Source organism: Triticum aestivum, chromosome 7B, assembly GCF_018294505.1.
Source record: "Triticum aestivum cultivar Chinese Spring chromosome 7B, IWGSC CS RefSeq v2.1, whole genome shotgun sequence".
Classification (NCBI taxonomy): domain Eukaryota; kingdom Viridiplantae; phylum Streptophyta; class Magnoliopsida; order Poales; family Poaceae; genus Triticum; species Triticum aestivum.
Window position 1 is genome coordinate 214,640,590 of NC_057813.1, and position 16,753 is coordinate 214,657,342.

Consider the following 16,753-nt stretch of genomic DNA (forward strand, 5'->3'; position numbering starts at 1 on the left):
TCTGCCTATGGATCGGTCAGTATTTTACCATATACAAGAGGTATATATGTGTTGCTATCATCAAGCACGCAAGCAAGCAGCAAAGAACTACACTTCTATTTAAATTTGATATATTGTTTCTTAAATTGTAATCCATTCTAACTTTTATTTGTACTACTTCAGGTTGATCATATACATGTATATGGATTCAGCTTATGCAACTATATATGGGCTGAATTGCATAAGTAATTGTTTATATTGTGGCTTAAATTGTCACCCAGCCGAACTTCTATTAGTAATTACATGATGATACTATGCATGTAGTGAGATCTGGATTCACCTTCTGAAACTGTGAAAATCTGAATTGTGAAGTATATATGCGCTGCTATCCACTTTATTGGGATGATTATGTAGATTTTACTATAATTATTGTCAATATATAATCCTATCACATGTGCAAATAGTATAAAAATAAAGAAAGGCCATATCAAATTTTTGAATGAAATTGCATCCAAAATATCAATTACATCGATATGATCAAAAGTTGTCGAAACGTTACAGCAAGCCTTAAGGCATAGCAAGTATATGTTTGTTTTCACGATGTCAATATTTATCATTGCAGCGGCTCTCATCCAGAAAATCCCGCAGCAATGCGCGGGGATCCACCTAGTACTAAGAAGACTAGGCCCGTAAGAGTTTCATTTTTCTAGATTTTTTGACTTTTTTTACAGGGTCGTGGTAAAATGACGCGTGTAACTGTGACTGAACGATCTGCATAAGACACCTCCTGATTTTCTGGATCGTTCTGGCATGCACGTGCATATTTTTTTATCTGTTGTTGCCTATCAAGTTTCCTCTAGAAAACTCTGTACAGATCTTCGCCGTTCTGTGCCTTCTATAAAACAATCCGCTCCACCAATGCCTCTCCCCAGTCGCCCCCCTCCCTCCTATGGCCGCCAAGCCCGTCCGGCCCAGCCATGAAGCCGGTCTCTACTCCACATCAGCCATGGATTCCCGCGCCCCGCATCGCCTGTCTGGTGCCTCGCTTCCCGGCGCTGTCCCTGCCCAAGAGCTCCGTGTGGAAGCAGCTTCCTCCCTCCTCCTCCCCAACGGCGCCTCGCACGTCAACGTGCGGTCCCCATGGATGAAGACCACCGGCCCATGCTTGACGGCGTCGCCAAGAGCAAGCCCGCTCCCGCCCCTGGATCCCTCCTCCGACTTCCTCAATCCTTCCGGAACATCTCCCTTGCCGCCGCCGCCTCATCGGTCAGATCTCTCTCTCTCTCTCTCTCAGTGTCTGGTGATGATTGTTCTGTGATGCGTGCTCCTACTTGCGCACCGCTGATATGTGAGAGATTTGAGAGTATATGGCTGGGATGAGGATTACTACTATGTTGTCGATGATCTGATTTGTGTGATGCTGTTTGGATGAAGAAGAAAATGACAGTGTTGTTGCTGCAAAGAGTTCTATAGCCATCATATGGCCTAATTTTTCTGCTGCATGTTGCTTTTGGCATAAAAGATGTTCAACTATTCATTGACGGCATACATTAAGAGTAATTTATGTACTGATTTGTTCCTTTCTTTTTATTTTTTACTCTTAACAGAAATCATGCTCATGGAGAGTACATGTAGAATAGAGATTGTATGGGGATAAATAGTTCTGTGATCAGAGCATTTGATTTACATGCAGAAACAATATTCCTTAATTATTGATTTTGTTTCAGCTACCAAATTTATATAACTTTACAATTTAAAAAAGTGGTTCAATTCTTCCACTGAACTGAAAAAACTGTGGTAGCAAGATGACAACAAGGGAAAGATTTTTTTTTTTTGATTTGTGTGCATAGTTTCCGAAGTGCCTTTTTTGCAATTCTTAAGATTAGCCATGCATAGCTGATGATTGTCACTTGTCTGATCTGTGTGCATAGTTTTAGAAGTGCCTTCATTGTAACTCTTAAGATTAGTCGTAGCTGATGATTGTCACTGAATAAATTATTTGTTTGTTTTCCATGACGTAAATGTAGATTGCGTTGTCTTTCTGTATCACATCATCCGATCTGTCTTGCTGTCTGGCATTGACATAATTGCCTCCAAATTAACAAGCTATTAGTTATTAATCATGTGATGCATGGCCCTTGACAAGTATATGTACACACCCTGTTAGTCCCTAGCTATAGGAGCATACCCCGCTCTATCTGCATTATTTGGTTTCGAACAGCAAGCTGCTAGGCTCTGTAAATTCATAGAGAAGATTACTTCTGATATTCAATTATTACCTTCCCTTACTACCGAGTTGTAGTTCTTTGGCCAATGTGTAGTCATCACCTTGTAGCAACTGGACCTGTTTCTGTCTTCCATCTCTCTGTAATTTCTTTTCAATCCAATGGTAGAGTGTGTGCCATTATAGCTAAATAAGTAATGTTCATCTTTTCTGGAATCATTGATCAGTTTATTATTCATCAATTGATCCTGTACTTAGCTCGCCTTGCTGTGTACTGGATATGTTCAAGAATTAGAAGATAATCATGATAAAGCTTTTCAGTAGAATAAGAGCTTGGTTTTTTGATTTAGTACACATTATTAATACTTGATATATTTATAAATAACTGGAGGGGTTTAGTTATATGAAAATTTCACTTTGTAAGGCTATTTTTTGCATTTCGGTTTGGGGCCCAGAATTCCTGGAGGCAGCCCTATGGCGTGAAGCCATTAACTGCGGATGCGCTCCTTTTCGTGGTTGTGTTGCCACAGCCAGCATCCCTCCACGTCGAGTCATGCCATCACTGGGAATAGCGCAAGCCGCTGCTGTTCTTCATGTTGAGCTCGCTCTGCTTCAGGTCATGATAGCCATCCAGGGAAACACTGCCGCCCATCGTACATGTTTCCCCAGCAACTAACTCTTGATCGAACTCCTGGCCAGCTCAACCTCTGGCCACCGCAATAAGAATATGTAAGCAGCTATACCATCCTCAAAAAACTGAATTGGAAGAGATATTGAATGTTTTAGCCTTGTTATAGTCTGAGCTCATCCTACATGCAAGTGTGGAAGGAAGAACACGGATATATATGTGCATTTTATGTTGTATATACTTTTCTATGGATGTTTTAGTCTTGTGGTTTTCTCTCCTTGGATTTTGACATTGTTTCAATCTCTTGCTGTCTGGCTGAAGAGTAAGAGTTCAAGGTTTTGAAGGTGAAGTGTATGGTGCCATTTTCATGTGGAGCATTAGAAACTTGTTTTTCAGCAATGATTTTTCCAATGGAGAAGGTAAATGAGTTGGACCCTGACCCTCAGGACAAATATATAAAATAGATCACGTGAATCAAATCTTGCTTGATTTATTATGTAGTTGCATCCTTTAGTTAGTATTGCTTCTCTGTGCTTGCTCTGGAATTGCTACTTTCTTTCTAAAAGTATCCTAAAAATGACCACTTCATTGTGTTGTCAAAAACTTAACATTAATTCTTCACGCTTCCTTTTATTTGGCTCATGGTATAGCTCCTCACAAATTCTTATGACGGTGGATTATAAGATAGAAATCTTAACAGTAGAGTGTGCTTCTGAATTTTTGTTTTTTGTATTCAGGTTCATCGGAACAAAATTATACCTAATGTTGTTTCTGTTCTATGCAGGTGTACACATCAAGTTCTATGATTTCTGGCTCCGCTGGTCCTCTAAGAAATATATCAGTTTGACAGGACTAATTGTATTACATGATGATGAGTCAAGGATTTGAGACAAAATGGTAGATTGCTCTTGACTTCTGTCCACTCCCGAGTTAGTTGCAACTTTACATCATTAATTTGCACGCATCTAATTTACTGCCACAGTCATCATTTCGATTGCTCCGTTGGACTAGACACCATTCTTGCCATGTCTGAAGTGTAATAATTTGAAGATGGAATGCTGCAATTTTCATGCTGTATATTTTGTGTAAGTCTACAAAATGGTTGTATACGAATCTGCACTTTTGGACTAAAACCAGTTTTACCTGGTCATTTTAAGGATTGGTTCGGAGCTTCTCCGGAGAAAGAAATCCCACCTGGACTTTTGGTTCTCAAAGACCAGTTTGGATGTGTTCTTCCTATAGGACGACTCTGAATGCATCATGATATGTTGTAGTTTTTGTTTTATCCTACAATGTGGTTTGTGGTTTGGAACTGTATCCATCTCAAAAGTTAATTATAGCAGTTTTCGAATACAAGATTCATTATTTGCATTAAGGAACATGTACTCCTCCGTAAGTAGTGTTATGGTATAGAATGTGCCAATCATACCCTTGTCCTTTTCCCACCTAATAATGCCATCATTGACGATGCAATTTTTAACCCCGTTAGAATGCATGAAATCTGCTTATGCTCTCTTTGATTATGTAGAGGATCCTACGGGTGTGTCAATGCTATGTGATTATAGGCTTCAGGAGTTGTTTGGCATGTCAATGCTATGTGATTCCAGGCTTCAGGAGTTGTTTGGCCGCGAGAGAATACCTGCTTCGGGAGTGTCAGACTTGCTTCCTCACGAATACTTGTTGAATTCACTTCAGGCGTTGGTACTTAGTAATGATTAAGGCTCCATATTTTTTAATGATGCACAATTATATTTCACAGACTCGCTTGCCATCCATGCAGATCTAGATTGCAGGGGTGCAATGTTGTTCTTGCAAAATGGACAGTGTAGATTATGCCATCCCTTTCTAGATTGTGAACTATGTCAGACAGGGATAGGATTAGTTTTGGTGGTCTGTAGCTCGCTATGTATAATGAGTACTTCGGTTAACTGAGTGTCAGATTGTGTAAAGTTAAGCTTCATATTTGAGTGACAGATTGATTTCTTTTTATTTTCTGATGAAATGTTCAGCCTTCACTAAACTGATGTGTGTAGGCCCTGGAAAACTGAAGGGAGGAACTGGGCTCAACTCTATATCACTACATCAGAAAGACCTCATGACATCGTACATCAGCGAGACAATTCATGCCATTGTAATGTAAAAACTCTATCTAGAAACTACTATTGCACAACTGCTCTCTCACTCATTGCAAAAACACAAACATGCAAAATGTACAACGATTCTCATATACTACATAGAAACAAACCCCAGTGAATCACTGGAGCGCGGCTGTGCCGCCGCGCACTACTCGCTAGTATGACATGAGGCGTGCATTTCATTCGCTCTTAAACACCCTTGTGGGCATACTACGTCGCACTGGAGGCTCATTTTTTTAAAAATAATACATTTTTTATTAATTTGCACAAATATTACGCACGTTTAACAATTTATAAAAATAATACACCGTCGCCCTGCAGCTGGCCGACTGGACCTAGTCGGTCCACAGCAGGCCGACTGGAGGCCTATCGGCTTGTTGCTGGCCGATAGACCTGTCGGCCACAAGTTCAGGTCCAGTCGGCCTGCTGTGGGCCGATAGGCCTGCTGTGGGCCGACTGATGCATGCACCATTTTTGCCTCGTATTTTCGCGCAATCCTTTCCCCTCAATATTTTCTCGCCACCCGTTTCCCGCCATATGTTCCCGCCAACCCTTCCCCTTCAATATTTTTCTGCCAACTTTTTCCCATCACCCGTTTTCCTGCAACCCTTTCCCGCCATATGTTCCCGTCAACCCTTTCCCGCCAATACCGCAGTCGTTCTTTCCCGCCATTTTCTCCTCTCTACCTATAAAACCCCCTTCAGGCGAAGGTGGATAAGCATTTCAGTGTAGTGTAGTTGAGATGTCCCATTATCCTTTCGATCGTAGTTTTCACCCTGGGATGAGCAGGACTCTTCTGAGGCTAGCTACCGATTTCAGGATTGACAATAGGATAGTTCCATGGGACGAACTCACCGGTAGTGACACCATAATGAATAAGTTGACTCACGAATTACGTAGGTCTGGGTGGCCTAAAAGGACCTATGAGGAGGTACATAAAGAACTTTTTAGGTTGCATGAAAGGTGGAAGAAAGTAGTGGTGCCGAAGAGTGAAACTTTCAGAAGGATTGCAGCAAATAATCCATCTTTATGGACTGAGGAGAGCGAGGACGAAGATGATATCTTCATGCCGCTGCTTCCGGGTTCTGCATCATCGAAGGGCAAGAGTTCTGCATCATCGAAGGGCAAGAGTTCCTCATCGTCGAAGGGCAAGAGTTCTTCATCGTCGATGGGCAAGAGTTCTGCATCGATGGAGGATGACGATTATGACTTCATGTAGCTTTTATGCTGTATGTTGTAAGTTCAGTCGTACGTACCGTTTAATTTAGATGTACTTCTCTGTAATTGTTTGTACTGTCTTGTTGTACAAGCATTCTGTTCTATCTAAATATGATGTTGTAGTTCGGATAACAGAGTTCTAAAATAGAGTAGGCATATGTCTCATACATAAGTACATAGTCATTTGTCTCATACATAGAATAGACATAAGTCTCATACATAAGTAGATGTTCCTGTCTCTACTGATAGATATAAGTGTCAGTGACGACGTCTGGCCTGGCGGGGAGGCGGATCTACAGGTGGCGTCCAGCCCCATCTGTCGAGTGGCCTAATGTTACGAGGAGGAATCTCAGACTCTCCCTGGTCATGCTGTGTATCCTGTGTGGGGCCTGGTGGAGGAGTCGAAAACATGTTCATCCAGTGGGTGTGCTGCGACATCTGAGCCTGTATGTTCTCCTCGGGATGTTGATCATTCCCCCACGTATCATGTGATGCCGACATAGACGCATGATATCCATAGGCTCCTACACGACGGAACTTTAAGTCATGAAGAATGATGTCGCCTCAACTAATATTGAAAACAATAAATATGAAGACACACCTGTTGGCTGTGACGGCTGCTCTGGCTCAAACACAAAGCTCGACGAGGGATCGTGGTGTTGTGGCTGTGGAGAAAACACGAAGCTCAACGTGGGACCATAGTGCTGTGGGTGCTGCCATGATGAACTTCCAGGTTGTTCAGGAGGGGGTGGCCTGGTCGTCGGCTGATGTGCTAGACGTGGACGTGGTTGATGTTGGTGCATGGAGGGACGCGACTGTTGTTGCTGGTGTTGAACAACATCGCTTCTCCGGGTGCACGTGATAGCCTCGTAGATAACCCATATTTTGTTCTGCATCCGTTCTGAGAAGGGTTGTATCATAGGACGGTGGTGAAGAAGAGGTCCTGACGACAGTGATCGTCAAAAGGTGGTCACGTCGTTGTAGAGTTCGTGTGTCAAGGTAGCCTGCAAATTTTCAAAATGATTATTAAGTATGCACGCCAATGTGTGTGACAACATTACTTAAAGAAAATATATCTTACCGCATACTGCCTAGAGCCCGAAGTATCATAGCTCGGGTACGTATCCGACGGAGTAGGATCAGGTATCTCCTCTGGGTAAGAGTACTCAACGATGCGTAACCGTGTTCCGGTCATGTAGCGCCACAAATAGAGATTGAATTCATTGAGTTCAAAATTGTGATTCTTGTGCCATAGATTTGTGTTTGCTGTCGCCCATTCTATAACATACGGCTATAGTCTAACTAGCCACTCAGTAGTTGTCCTGGTCATGCCCTTCCTTGTCGTCCTAAAATTGTGGTGTGTGTTCAGCAATTATGAAAGATAATTGTGGTGTCATGCCCTTCGAATTGAGCACTATGAAAGATAATGCAATATTGTAAAACTGGTTAATACCTGTAGATGTGTGATGGCACCGGGTTCTCTGTAGGGGGAAGCAGCTCCAACTGCAGAAGACCAAATTGCCTCATAACCCTCTGTTGTGCCATCTCCTCGACGAAGATACGGAAGATGATCTTCGATTTCGTCATCCAGTAATCTCGGTCCCTTGTGCATAGCAAAGACATACCACCAGGGTATCTCGCATTTATGGCTGCTTCAGTGTAGGGCTGCCAGATGACCCCAGTGTACGTATCGAACTGCTCGTGCAGTGCCGTGTATGCCTTTCTGGTCTGATCACTAGCAAAGCGTCTCTGCAGAAAACAAATGTTAGTAGCCACTAGCATTGAACTATCTCTGGTGCACACAAAAGTTGCGTTAAACTATAGCACGATACATACCTTGCGACGTGTCCAACACAGACCAAAAGTAGGCATGTTGATGCCATCAGCATCAAACATGGCGTCTATAGGCTGATTAACACATACATCTGGTCGCCCTATAGAGAACCTCTCCCACGACCACAACTGTAGGAATAGAGGGCATCCAAGAAGGGCTGGCTTTCTCGATATAAGCTGGCAACCCTTGCACATACCTCGATATGTAGCCGCTAAGACCGCCGAACCCCAACTCCTCTATCGGATCTGATCCGCCGTCTGAGCGCTCGCTATCTCGAGTGCCATAGGGATGTAGAGCGCGCTAATAGTGCTAACATGGTTCTCTGTGAACATCACCTTGCCGAAAAGCCACATTAAGTAGGCCTCCAGACTCCGAGTGATCTGTTCCGCACTCAATGGCGCCTGAAACTTCTGGATCTGCATTAAGCAAAGAGAAAGTTTTAGTAAGTAAGCCACATGTATTTTCTATAAAACCATATGCACGATAAATTGAAGATAAGAGGTAGGGGAAATAACCTGGAAATTGAGCAACCAATCATACTTAGGTCCATGATGCTCCCATACCGGATCCGGAACATCCGAAAAAACACCATGAAAACGTTGTGTAAGACCTTGCTCCCAACCAGTCGGTGCGTGCAATGGTCCTATGGCATGACCTGCCAACGGTAGTCCCAACAAAAGTGACACATCCTCGAGAGTAGGAGCCATCTCTCCCCATCGGAAGTGAAACGTGTGGGTCTCTGGCCTCCAACGGCCCACTAAGCAGCTCAACAAGGAGGATTCGATGGCGAGGCATTTGGAGCCCGGGATAGACTCAACCAGACGCGCGAAAGGTAATAAGCCGACCCATTTCAACCTTCATGATAGAACTTTTCAGTTAGTGTCTCCCATTAATATGCATGTCAGTGTGCAAATTAATAAAGCACGTACCGCTGAACCCATCCTGTGTGTATCATCCAGTTCTCCTTAGGAGTGCGAGTGACCAGAGGCTCAACCTTGCGCCCAGACCATATTGCAGCTCGATGACCCTTATCAATGTCCCCATTCAGCAACCACATTCCCGACATTCCTGCACATAAAAATGCAGAACATAGGGCCACACTTAATAAAAATTCAGAACATAGTGCCACACTTAATACAAATTCAGAACATAGGGCCACACTTAATAAAAATTCAGAACATAGGGCCACACTTAATAAAAATTCAGAACATAGTGCCACACTTAATACAAATTCAGAACATAGTGCCACACTTAATACAAATTCAGAACATAGTGCCACACTTAATAAAAATTCAGAACATAGTGCCACACTTAATACAAATTTAGAACATAGTGCCATACTTAATACAAATTCAGAACATAGCGCCACACTTAATAAAAATTCAGAACATAGTGCCACACCTAATACAAATTCAGAACATAGTGCCACACTTAATAAAAATTCAGAACATAGTGCCACACTTAATACAAATTCAGAACATAGTGCCACACTTAATAAAAATTCAGAACATAGTGCCACACTTAATAGTACTCCTAGCTTATCTTCTTCCTCTCCCTCTTACTCCTCTACTTCCTCTACCTCCTCTTCGTCCCCGGTTGCCTCGTCCATGCCCAGTGACGAAAGTGGGACAATTAGTGTCCCTATGGCCAAATTCATTGCATAGAATGCATTGCCTAATCGGACCTCCTACTTAAAATTCATCCATATCATTTCGGATGCGCTGACACTACCGTCTGCCTCTACTTGTACGCATCTGCTCTGGGTTTGGTACAACGAGCTGCTATACAAACGGTTTTAACCCCTTTTCACGACGACATTTTAAACCGTCTCCTAGTGAATGTGGCTGATAAGGGGGTCCTTCCCACACGACCCAGAAAGCGTTGGGGATAGGCCCTCCGGTCGCACACGCTGCGCAAAATGAGCTTGTGTGTGATCGAGCTAGCAATCGCATACAATTATACAGGCCCACGCGTTTTCGTTCGTAAGTACATCCCATACAGTGAATCTTAGAGAAATGTTTCCCTTCGTATGTACAACTCGCACAGTCGATCCATGAAATATGTTTCCGTTTGTATGTACACCCCACACAGTCAATCCAAGAAGAACATTTTCGTTTGTATGTACATCCCACACGACGAATCCCAGACAAACATTTACATTCACATGTACATGATAACCCACAAGTATAGGAGATCACAACAGTTTTCGAGGGTAGAGAATTCAACCCAAATTTATTGATTCAACACAACGGGAGCAAAAGAATATTCTTGAGTATTAGCAGCTGAGTTGTCAATTCAACCACACCTGAAAGACTTAATATCTACAACAAAGTATTAAGTAGCAAAGTAGTATGAAAGTAACGGTAATGGTGGCAAAAGTGACAACAGCAGTTTTGTAGCAATCATAACAGTGGCAACGGAAAAGTAACTTAGCAAAGATCAATATGAAACGAACTCGTAGGCAATGGATCAATGATGGATAATTATGTCGGATGGCATTCATCATGCAACAGTTATAACATAGGGTGACACAGAACTAGCTTCAATTCATCAATATAATGTAGGCATGTATTCCAAATATAGTTATACGTGCTCATGGAAAAGAACTTGCATGACATCTTCTGTCCTACCCTCCCATGGCAGCGGGGTCCTATTGGAAACTAAGGGATATTAAGGCCTCCTTTTGATAGGGTACTGGACCAAAGCATTAGCACTTTATGAATACATGAACTCCTCAAACTACGATCATCACCGGGAAGTGTCTCGACTATTGTCACTCCGGGGTTGCCGGATCATAACACGTAGTAGGTGACTATAACTTGCAAGATAGGATCAAGAACACTCATATATTCATGAAAACATAATAGGTTCAGATCTAAAATCATGGCACTCGGGCCCTAGTGACAAGCATTAAGCATGGCGAAGTCATAGCAACATCAATCTTATAACATAATGGATATTAGGGATCAAACCCTAACAAAACTAACTCGATTACATGGTAAATCTCATCCAACCCATCACTGTCCAGCAAGCCTATGATGGGATTATTCACGCACGGTGGTGAGCATCATGAAATTGGTGACGGAGGATGGTTGATGATGATGAAGGCGACGGATTCCCCTCTCCGGAGCCCCGAACGGACTCCAGATTTGCCCTCCCGAGGAAGAACAAGGCTTGGCGGCACCCGTATCATAAAACATGATGAATCCTTCTCTCTGATATTTTTCTCCCTGAACGTGAATATATGGAGTTGGAGTTGAGGTCGGTGGAGGTCCAGGGGGCCCACAAGACTAGAGGCGCCCCCAGGGGGTAGGTGCTACCTCTTGAGCACGGCGTTGGTTTTCCCTTGAAGAGGAAAGGGTGATGCAGCAAGGTAGCGTAAGTTTTCCCTTAGTTTACCTCGTACCTACACAAACAAATAAGAACCTTGCAACCAACGCGATAAAGGGTTGTCAATCCCTTCACGACCACTTGCAAAAGTGAGATCTGATAGAGATAATAATAAGATAAATATTTTTGGTATTTTTATGATATAGATTGGAAAGTAAAGATTGCAAAATAAAATAGATCGGAAACTTATATGATGGAAAATAGACCCCGAGGCCATAGGTTTCACTGGTGGCTTCTCTCAAGATAGCATAAGTATTACGGTGGGTGAACAAATTACTGTCGAGCAATTGATAGAAAAGTGCATAGTTATGAGAATATCTAGGCATGATCATGTATATAGGCATCACGGCTGCAACAGGTAGATCGAAATGATTCTGCATCTACTACTATTACTCCACACATCGACCGCTATCCAGCATGCATCTAGAGTATTAAGTTCATAAGAACAGAGTAACACATTAGGCAAGATGACATGATGTAGAGGGATAAACTCAAGCAATATGATATAAACCCCATCTTTTTATCCTCGATGGCAACAGTACAATACGTGCCTTGCTGCCCCTACTATCACTGGGAAAGGATACCGCAAGATTGAACCCAAAGCTAAGCACTTCTCCCATTGCAAGAAAGATCAATCTAGTAGGCCAAATCAAACTGATAATTTGAAGAGACTTGCAAAGATAACCAATCATACATAAAAGAATTGAGAGGAGATTCAAATATTTCTCATAGATAAACTTGATCATAAACCCACAATTCACCGGATCTCAACAAACACACCGCAAAAAGAGTTACATCGATTAGATCTCCAAGAAGATCGAGGAGAACTTTGTATTGAGAATCAAAGAGAGAGAAGAAGCCATCTAGCTAATAACTATGGACCCGAAGGTCTATGGTAAACTACTCACACTTCATCGGAGAGGCTATGGTGTTGATGTAGAAGCCCTCCGTGATCGATTCCCCCTCCGACAGAGCGCCGGAAAAGGCCCCAAGATGGGATCTCACGGGTACAGAAGGTTGCGACGGTGGAAATAGGGTTTCGTGGTGCTTCTGGATATTTTCAGGGTATATAGATATATATAGGCGAAGGAAGTCGGTTAAGGGAGCCACGAGGGGCCCACGAGGGTGGGAGGCGCGCCCACCCCCTGGGGCGCGCCTCTCTACCTCTTGGCTTCCTCGTTTGTTTCTTGATGTCCACTCCAAGTCTCCTGGATTCCGTAAATAACTCTCCCGTAGGTTTCATTCCGTTTGGACTCCGTTTGATATTCATTTTCTGCGAAACACTGAAATAGGCAAGAAAACATCAATTTGGGATGGGCCTCTGGTTAATACGTTAGTCCCAAAAACAATATAAAAGTTCTTAGTAAAGCCCATTAAACATCCAAAACAGGTAATATAATAGCATGGAACAATCAAAAATTATAGATACGTTGGAGACGTATCAAGCATCCCCAAGCTTAATTCCTGCTCGTCCTCGAGTAGGTTAATGATAAAAACAGAATTTTTGATGTGGAATGCTACCTAGCATATTTCTCAATGTAATTTTCTTTATTGTGGCATGAATGTTCAGATCCAAATGATTCAAGATAAAAGTTTAGTATTGACATAAAAATAGTAATACTTCAAGCATACTAACAAAGAATCATGTCTTATCAAAATAACATAGCCAAAGAAAGCTTATCCCTACAAAATCATATAGTTTGGCCATGCTTCATTTTTGTCACACAAAATACTCCCATCATGCACAACCCCGGTTTTAGCCAAGCAATTGGTTCATACTTTTTAACACGCTTCAGCTTTTTCAACCCTCACGCAATACATGAGCGTAAGCCATGGATATAGCACTATGGGTGGAATAGAATATGATGATGGAGGTTGTGTGGAGAAGACAAAAAAGGAGAAAGTCTCACATTGACGCGGCTAATCAATGGGATATGGAGATGCCCATCAATTGATGTCAATGAAAGGAGTAGGAATTGCCATGCAACAGATGCACTAGAGCTATAAATGTATGAAAGCTCAACAAAAGAAACTAAGTGGGTGTGCATCCAACTCGCTTGCTCATGAAGACCTAGGGCATTTTGAGGAAGCCCATCATTGGAATATACAAGCGAAATTCTATAATGAAAAATTTCCACTAGTATATGAAATTGACAACATAGGAGACTCTCTATCATTAAGATCATGGTGCTACTTTGAAGCACAAGTGTGGAAAAAGGATAGTAACATTGTCCCTTCTCTCTTTTTCTCTCATTTTTTATTTTGGTGGGATTCTTTGGCCTCTTTTTTTATTTGGGCTTCTTTGGCCTCTTTTATTTTTCATAAAGTCCGGAGTCTCATCCTGACTTGTGGGGGAATCATGGTCTCCATCATCCTTTCCTCACCTGTGACAATGCTCTAATAATGATGATCATCACACTTTTATTTACTTACAACTCAAGAATTACAACTCAATACTTAGAAAAAATATGACTCTATGTGAATGCCTCCGGCGGTGTACCGGGATATGCAATGAATCAAGAGCGACATGTATGAAAGAATTATAAAGGTGGCTCTGCCACAAATACGATGTCAACTACATAATCATGCAAAAGCAATATGACAATGATGGAGCGTGTCATAATAAACGGAACGGTGGAAAGTTGCTATATCTCGAAATGGCTATGGAAATGCCTTAATAGGTAGGTATGGTGGCTGTTTTGAGGAAGATATAAGGAGGTTTATGTGTGATAGAGCGCATCATATCATGGGGTTTGGATGCACCGGCGAAGTTTGCACCAACTCTCAAGGTGAGAAAGGGCAATGCACAGTACCGTAGAGGCTAGCAATGATGGAAGGGTAAGAGTGAGTATAATCCATGGACTCACATTAGTCATAAAGAACTCATATACTTATTAGAAAAGTTTATTAGCCCTCGAAGAAAAGTACTACTACGCATGCTCCTAAGGGGAGGGTTGGTAGGAGTTAACCATCACGCGATCCCGACCTCCACTCATAAGGAAGGCAATCAAAATAACACCCCATGCTTCAAATTTGTCACACAACATTTACCATACGTGCATGCTACGGGACTTGCCAACTTTAACACAAGTATTTCTCAATTTCATAATTACCCAACTAGCATGACTCTAACATTACCACCTTTATATCTCAAAACAATTATCAAGCATCAAATTGATCCTAGTGTTTAATGCACTTTCTAAGATAGTTTTTATTATACCCAACTTGGATGCTCATCATTCTAGGACCAAATCTATAACCATAGCAAATACCATGCTGTTCTAAAAGACTCTAAAAATAATAAAAGTGAAGCATGAGAGATCAAAAATTTCTACAAAATAAAACCACCGTCGTGCTCTTAAAAGATATAAGTGAAGTACTAGAGCAAAATTGTCTAGCTCAAAAGATATAAGTGAAGCACATAGAGTATTCTAATAAATTATGAATCATGTGTGTCTCTCCCAAAAGGTGTGTACAGCAAGGATGATTGTGGTAAACTAAAAAGCAAAGACTCGTATCATACAACACTATAAAAAAAATACACTTCCGTGATGATACGTGTTTGTCACAGTAGGTCGCGTTTTTTGTCATGCATGTACATCCATGATGATTTTATGACAGAATCAAGATAGACATACCTGTGCTGTCGTAGAAGTGTTCCATGACATTACCAAAATTATCATCACAGAAGTGTCCACTTCCATGACGATAAATCACGCGTCACAGAAGTGCTTTCGTCAAGGGTGACCGACACGTGGCATCCACCATAACGAAACACCGTTAAGCTATCGGGTCGGGTTTTGGATCTGATAACCCGTTAACAGCCCCGACCAATGGGGTTCCACGTGTAAAATCATCATTGGCTGGAGGAAACACGTGTCGGCTCACCGTTGGGACAGATGTCATCCGCTCATTGGACTGAAGGCGCATATGATACGGCCACACGTGGCACGACCCAACAGAGGCCCATTCCTGTGAAAAGGCCGGCCTGTTTGACTTGGTCAAAAGGTGGCGGGCCGGCCCACGGAAAGCGTGTTAACGGTCTGTTCGCATATAGCCCATTTACAGCCCGCTAACCCAGGGCCCGTTATGCCCTATTCGAATTAGTCCCAGTAGCGTCATCTGAGCCGTCCAATATGATTCCATCCTGTTTTAACTTCCGGCCCATGTGTGGCCCATGACTTCTTTCGGCCCATATGAGGCCCTTTGTAACTCTTGGCCCATTAACGGCCCGTGGTAAAACTGGCCCGTAATGAATAGTGTATCACTTTATACCCATTAACGGCCCGTTATTCTATTGGGCCGTTTCCAGCCCAAGTTATCTTTCGGCCTTCTCAGGGCCCATTGATTCTTGGGCTCATTTGCAGCATTCGGTTACATACGGCCCGTTACTGTCATTTTCTACTTGTGGGCCAAATTCAGCCCATCGTTACAGTCGACCCGTTTGCGGACCGTTAATACGTTGGGCCGTTTTCATGTCAAAAAAACCGTTGGGTTATTTTCATAGAGTTATCAAATACGGTCTATTAACGACCCGTTATGGTCCACGAATTGTACGGCCCATGATTGGCGAAATGATGATACACCCCGTAGAAGGCCCATGGATCTACGACCCGTATGAGGCCCATGGATCTACGACCCGTAGAAGGCCCATGGGTCGTACGGCCCGTAGAAGGCCCATGGGTCGTACGACCCGTAGAAGGCCCATGGACCCTACGGCCCGTAGAAGGCCCATGGACCCTAAGGCCCGTATAGAAGGCCAATGGATCCTACGGCCCGTATAGAAGGCCAATGGATCCTACGGCCAGAAGAAGGCCCATGGATCATACGGCATGCAGGAGGCCCATGGTTACAACAGTCCGTGTGTTGCCATGATTATTTTGGCCTAGTTACAAAAAATAGGCTATTGTGGCCACCAGAAAAACACAGAAAAAGAACTGCAGTGACTACAAGCAAACAACTAAACAAGACAATAAGGAAATAAATAAGCAAGCAATTAATGCTAGCCTATTACCACTATTACACATATTACATCCACTGGGCATCAAAGTTCGCCACCAGTGCAAATATAGAGAACAAAGCAGCATATTACATACACTGGCCGTCAAAATTGGCCACCCGTGCAAATAAACGCGGCAGCAAAACAAGAGCATAACTGAAACAACTTCAGAAGAGCTCAAGAAACGTTATCCTGGGTATCCACCATGCTAGCAATAAGCTTAGCAAGCTGATTAGCTTTGTCCTGTTTGGCGCTAAAATCCTCCAACGCTTGCTGTTGCACCAGAAAGTATGCATCTGAATGCTCCAGGGACTTCCGCAGTCCTTCCGCTTCTTGTCGCAGCACA

At 42.7% G+C, this 16,753-nt stretch overlaps 1 protein-coding gene across 8 annotated transcripts; it reads left to right on the top strand.

Moving 5' to 3' along the window:
- Positions 1-839: 839 nt before the first annotated feature.
- Positions 840-5,093, top strand: LOC123157125 (uncharacterized). Of its 8 annotated transcripts, none has more exons than XR_006478711.1 (4): positions 841-2,932; positions 3,153-3,250; positions 3,616-3,728; positions 4,360-4,825. XR_006478711.1 is itself a non-coding variant. In XM_044575373.1 (4 exons), the coding sequence occupies exons 1-3, from the start codon at positions 929-931 to the stop codon at positions 3,717-3,719; spliced, it is 519 nt and encodes a 172-aa protein (XP_044431308.1). In that variant the 5' UTR covers positions 857-928; the 3' UTR covers positions 3,720-3,728; positions 4,865-5,093. The 8 variants fall into 8 exon arrangements, 4 of the variants coding, with proteins under 4 accessions (XP_044431308.1, XP_044431309.1, XP_044431307.1 ...); XR_006478710.1 differs by lacking the exon at positions 4,360-4,825 and having other exon boundaries at positions 844-1,245; positions 2,659-2,932; positions 3,616-4,254; XM_044575373.1 differs by lacking the exon at positions 4,360-4,825 and adding an exon at positions 4,865-5,093 and having other exon boundaries at positions 857-1,245.
- Positions 5,094-16,753: the final 11,660 nt, after the last annotated feature.

Bases quoted from the DNA above. Each gene is read 5' to 3' on its own strand.
- LOC123157125 (XM_044575373.1), top strand. From the start codon at position 929: ATGGCCGCCAAGCCCGTCCGGCCCAGCCATGAAGCCGGTCTCTACTCC. The intron at 1,246-3,152 runs GTCAGATCTCTC...GTCTGGCTGAAG, and splicing joins TTGCCGCCGCCGCCTCATCG to AGTAAGAGTTCAAGGTTTTG. The intron at 3,251-3,615 runs GTAAATGAGTTG...TGTTCTATGCAG, and splicing joins TGATTTTTCCAATGGAGAAG to GTGTACACATCAAGTTCTAT.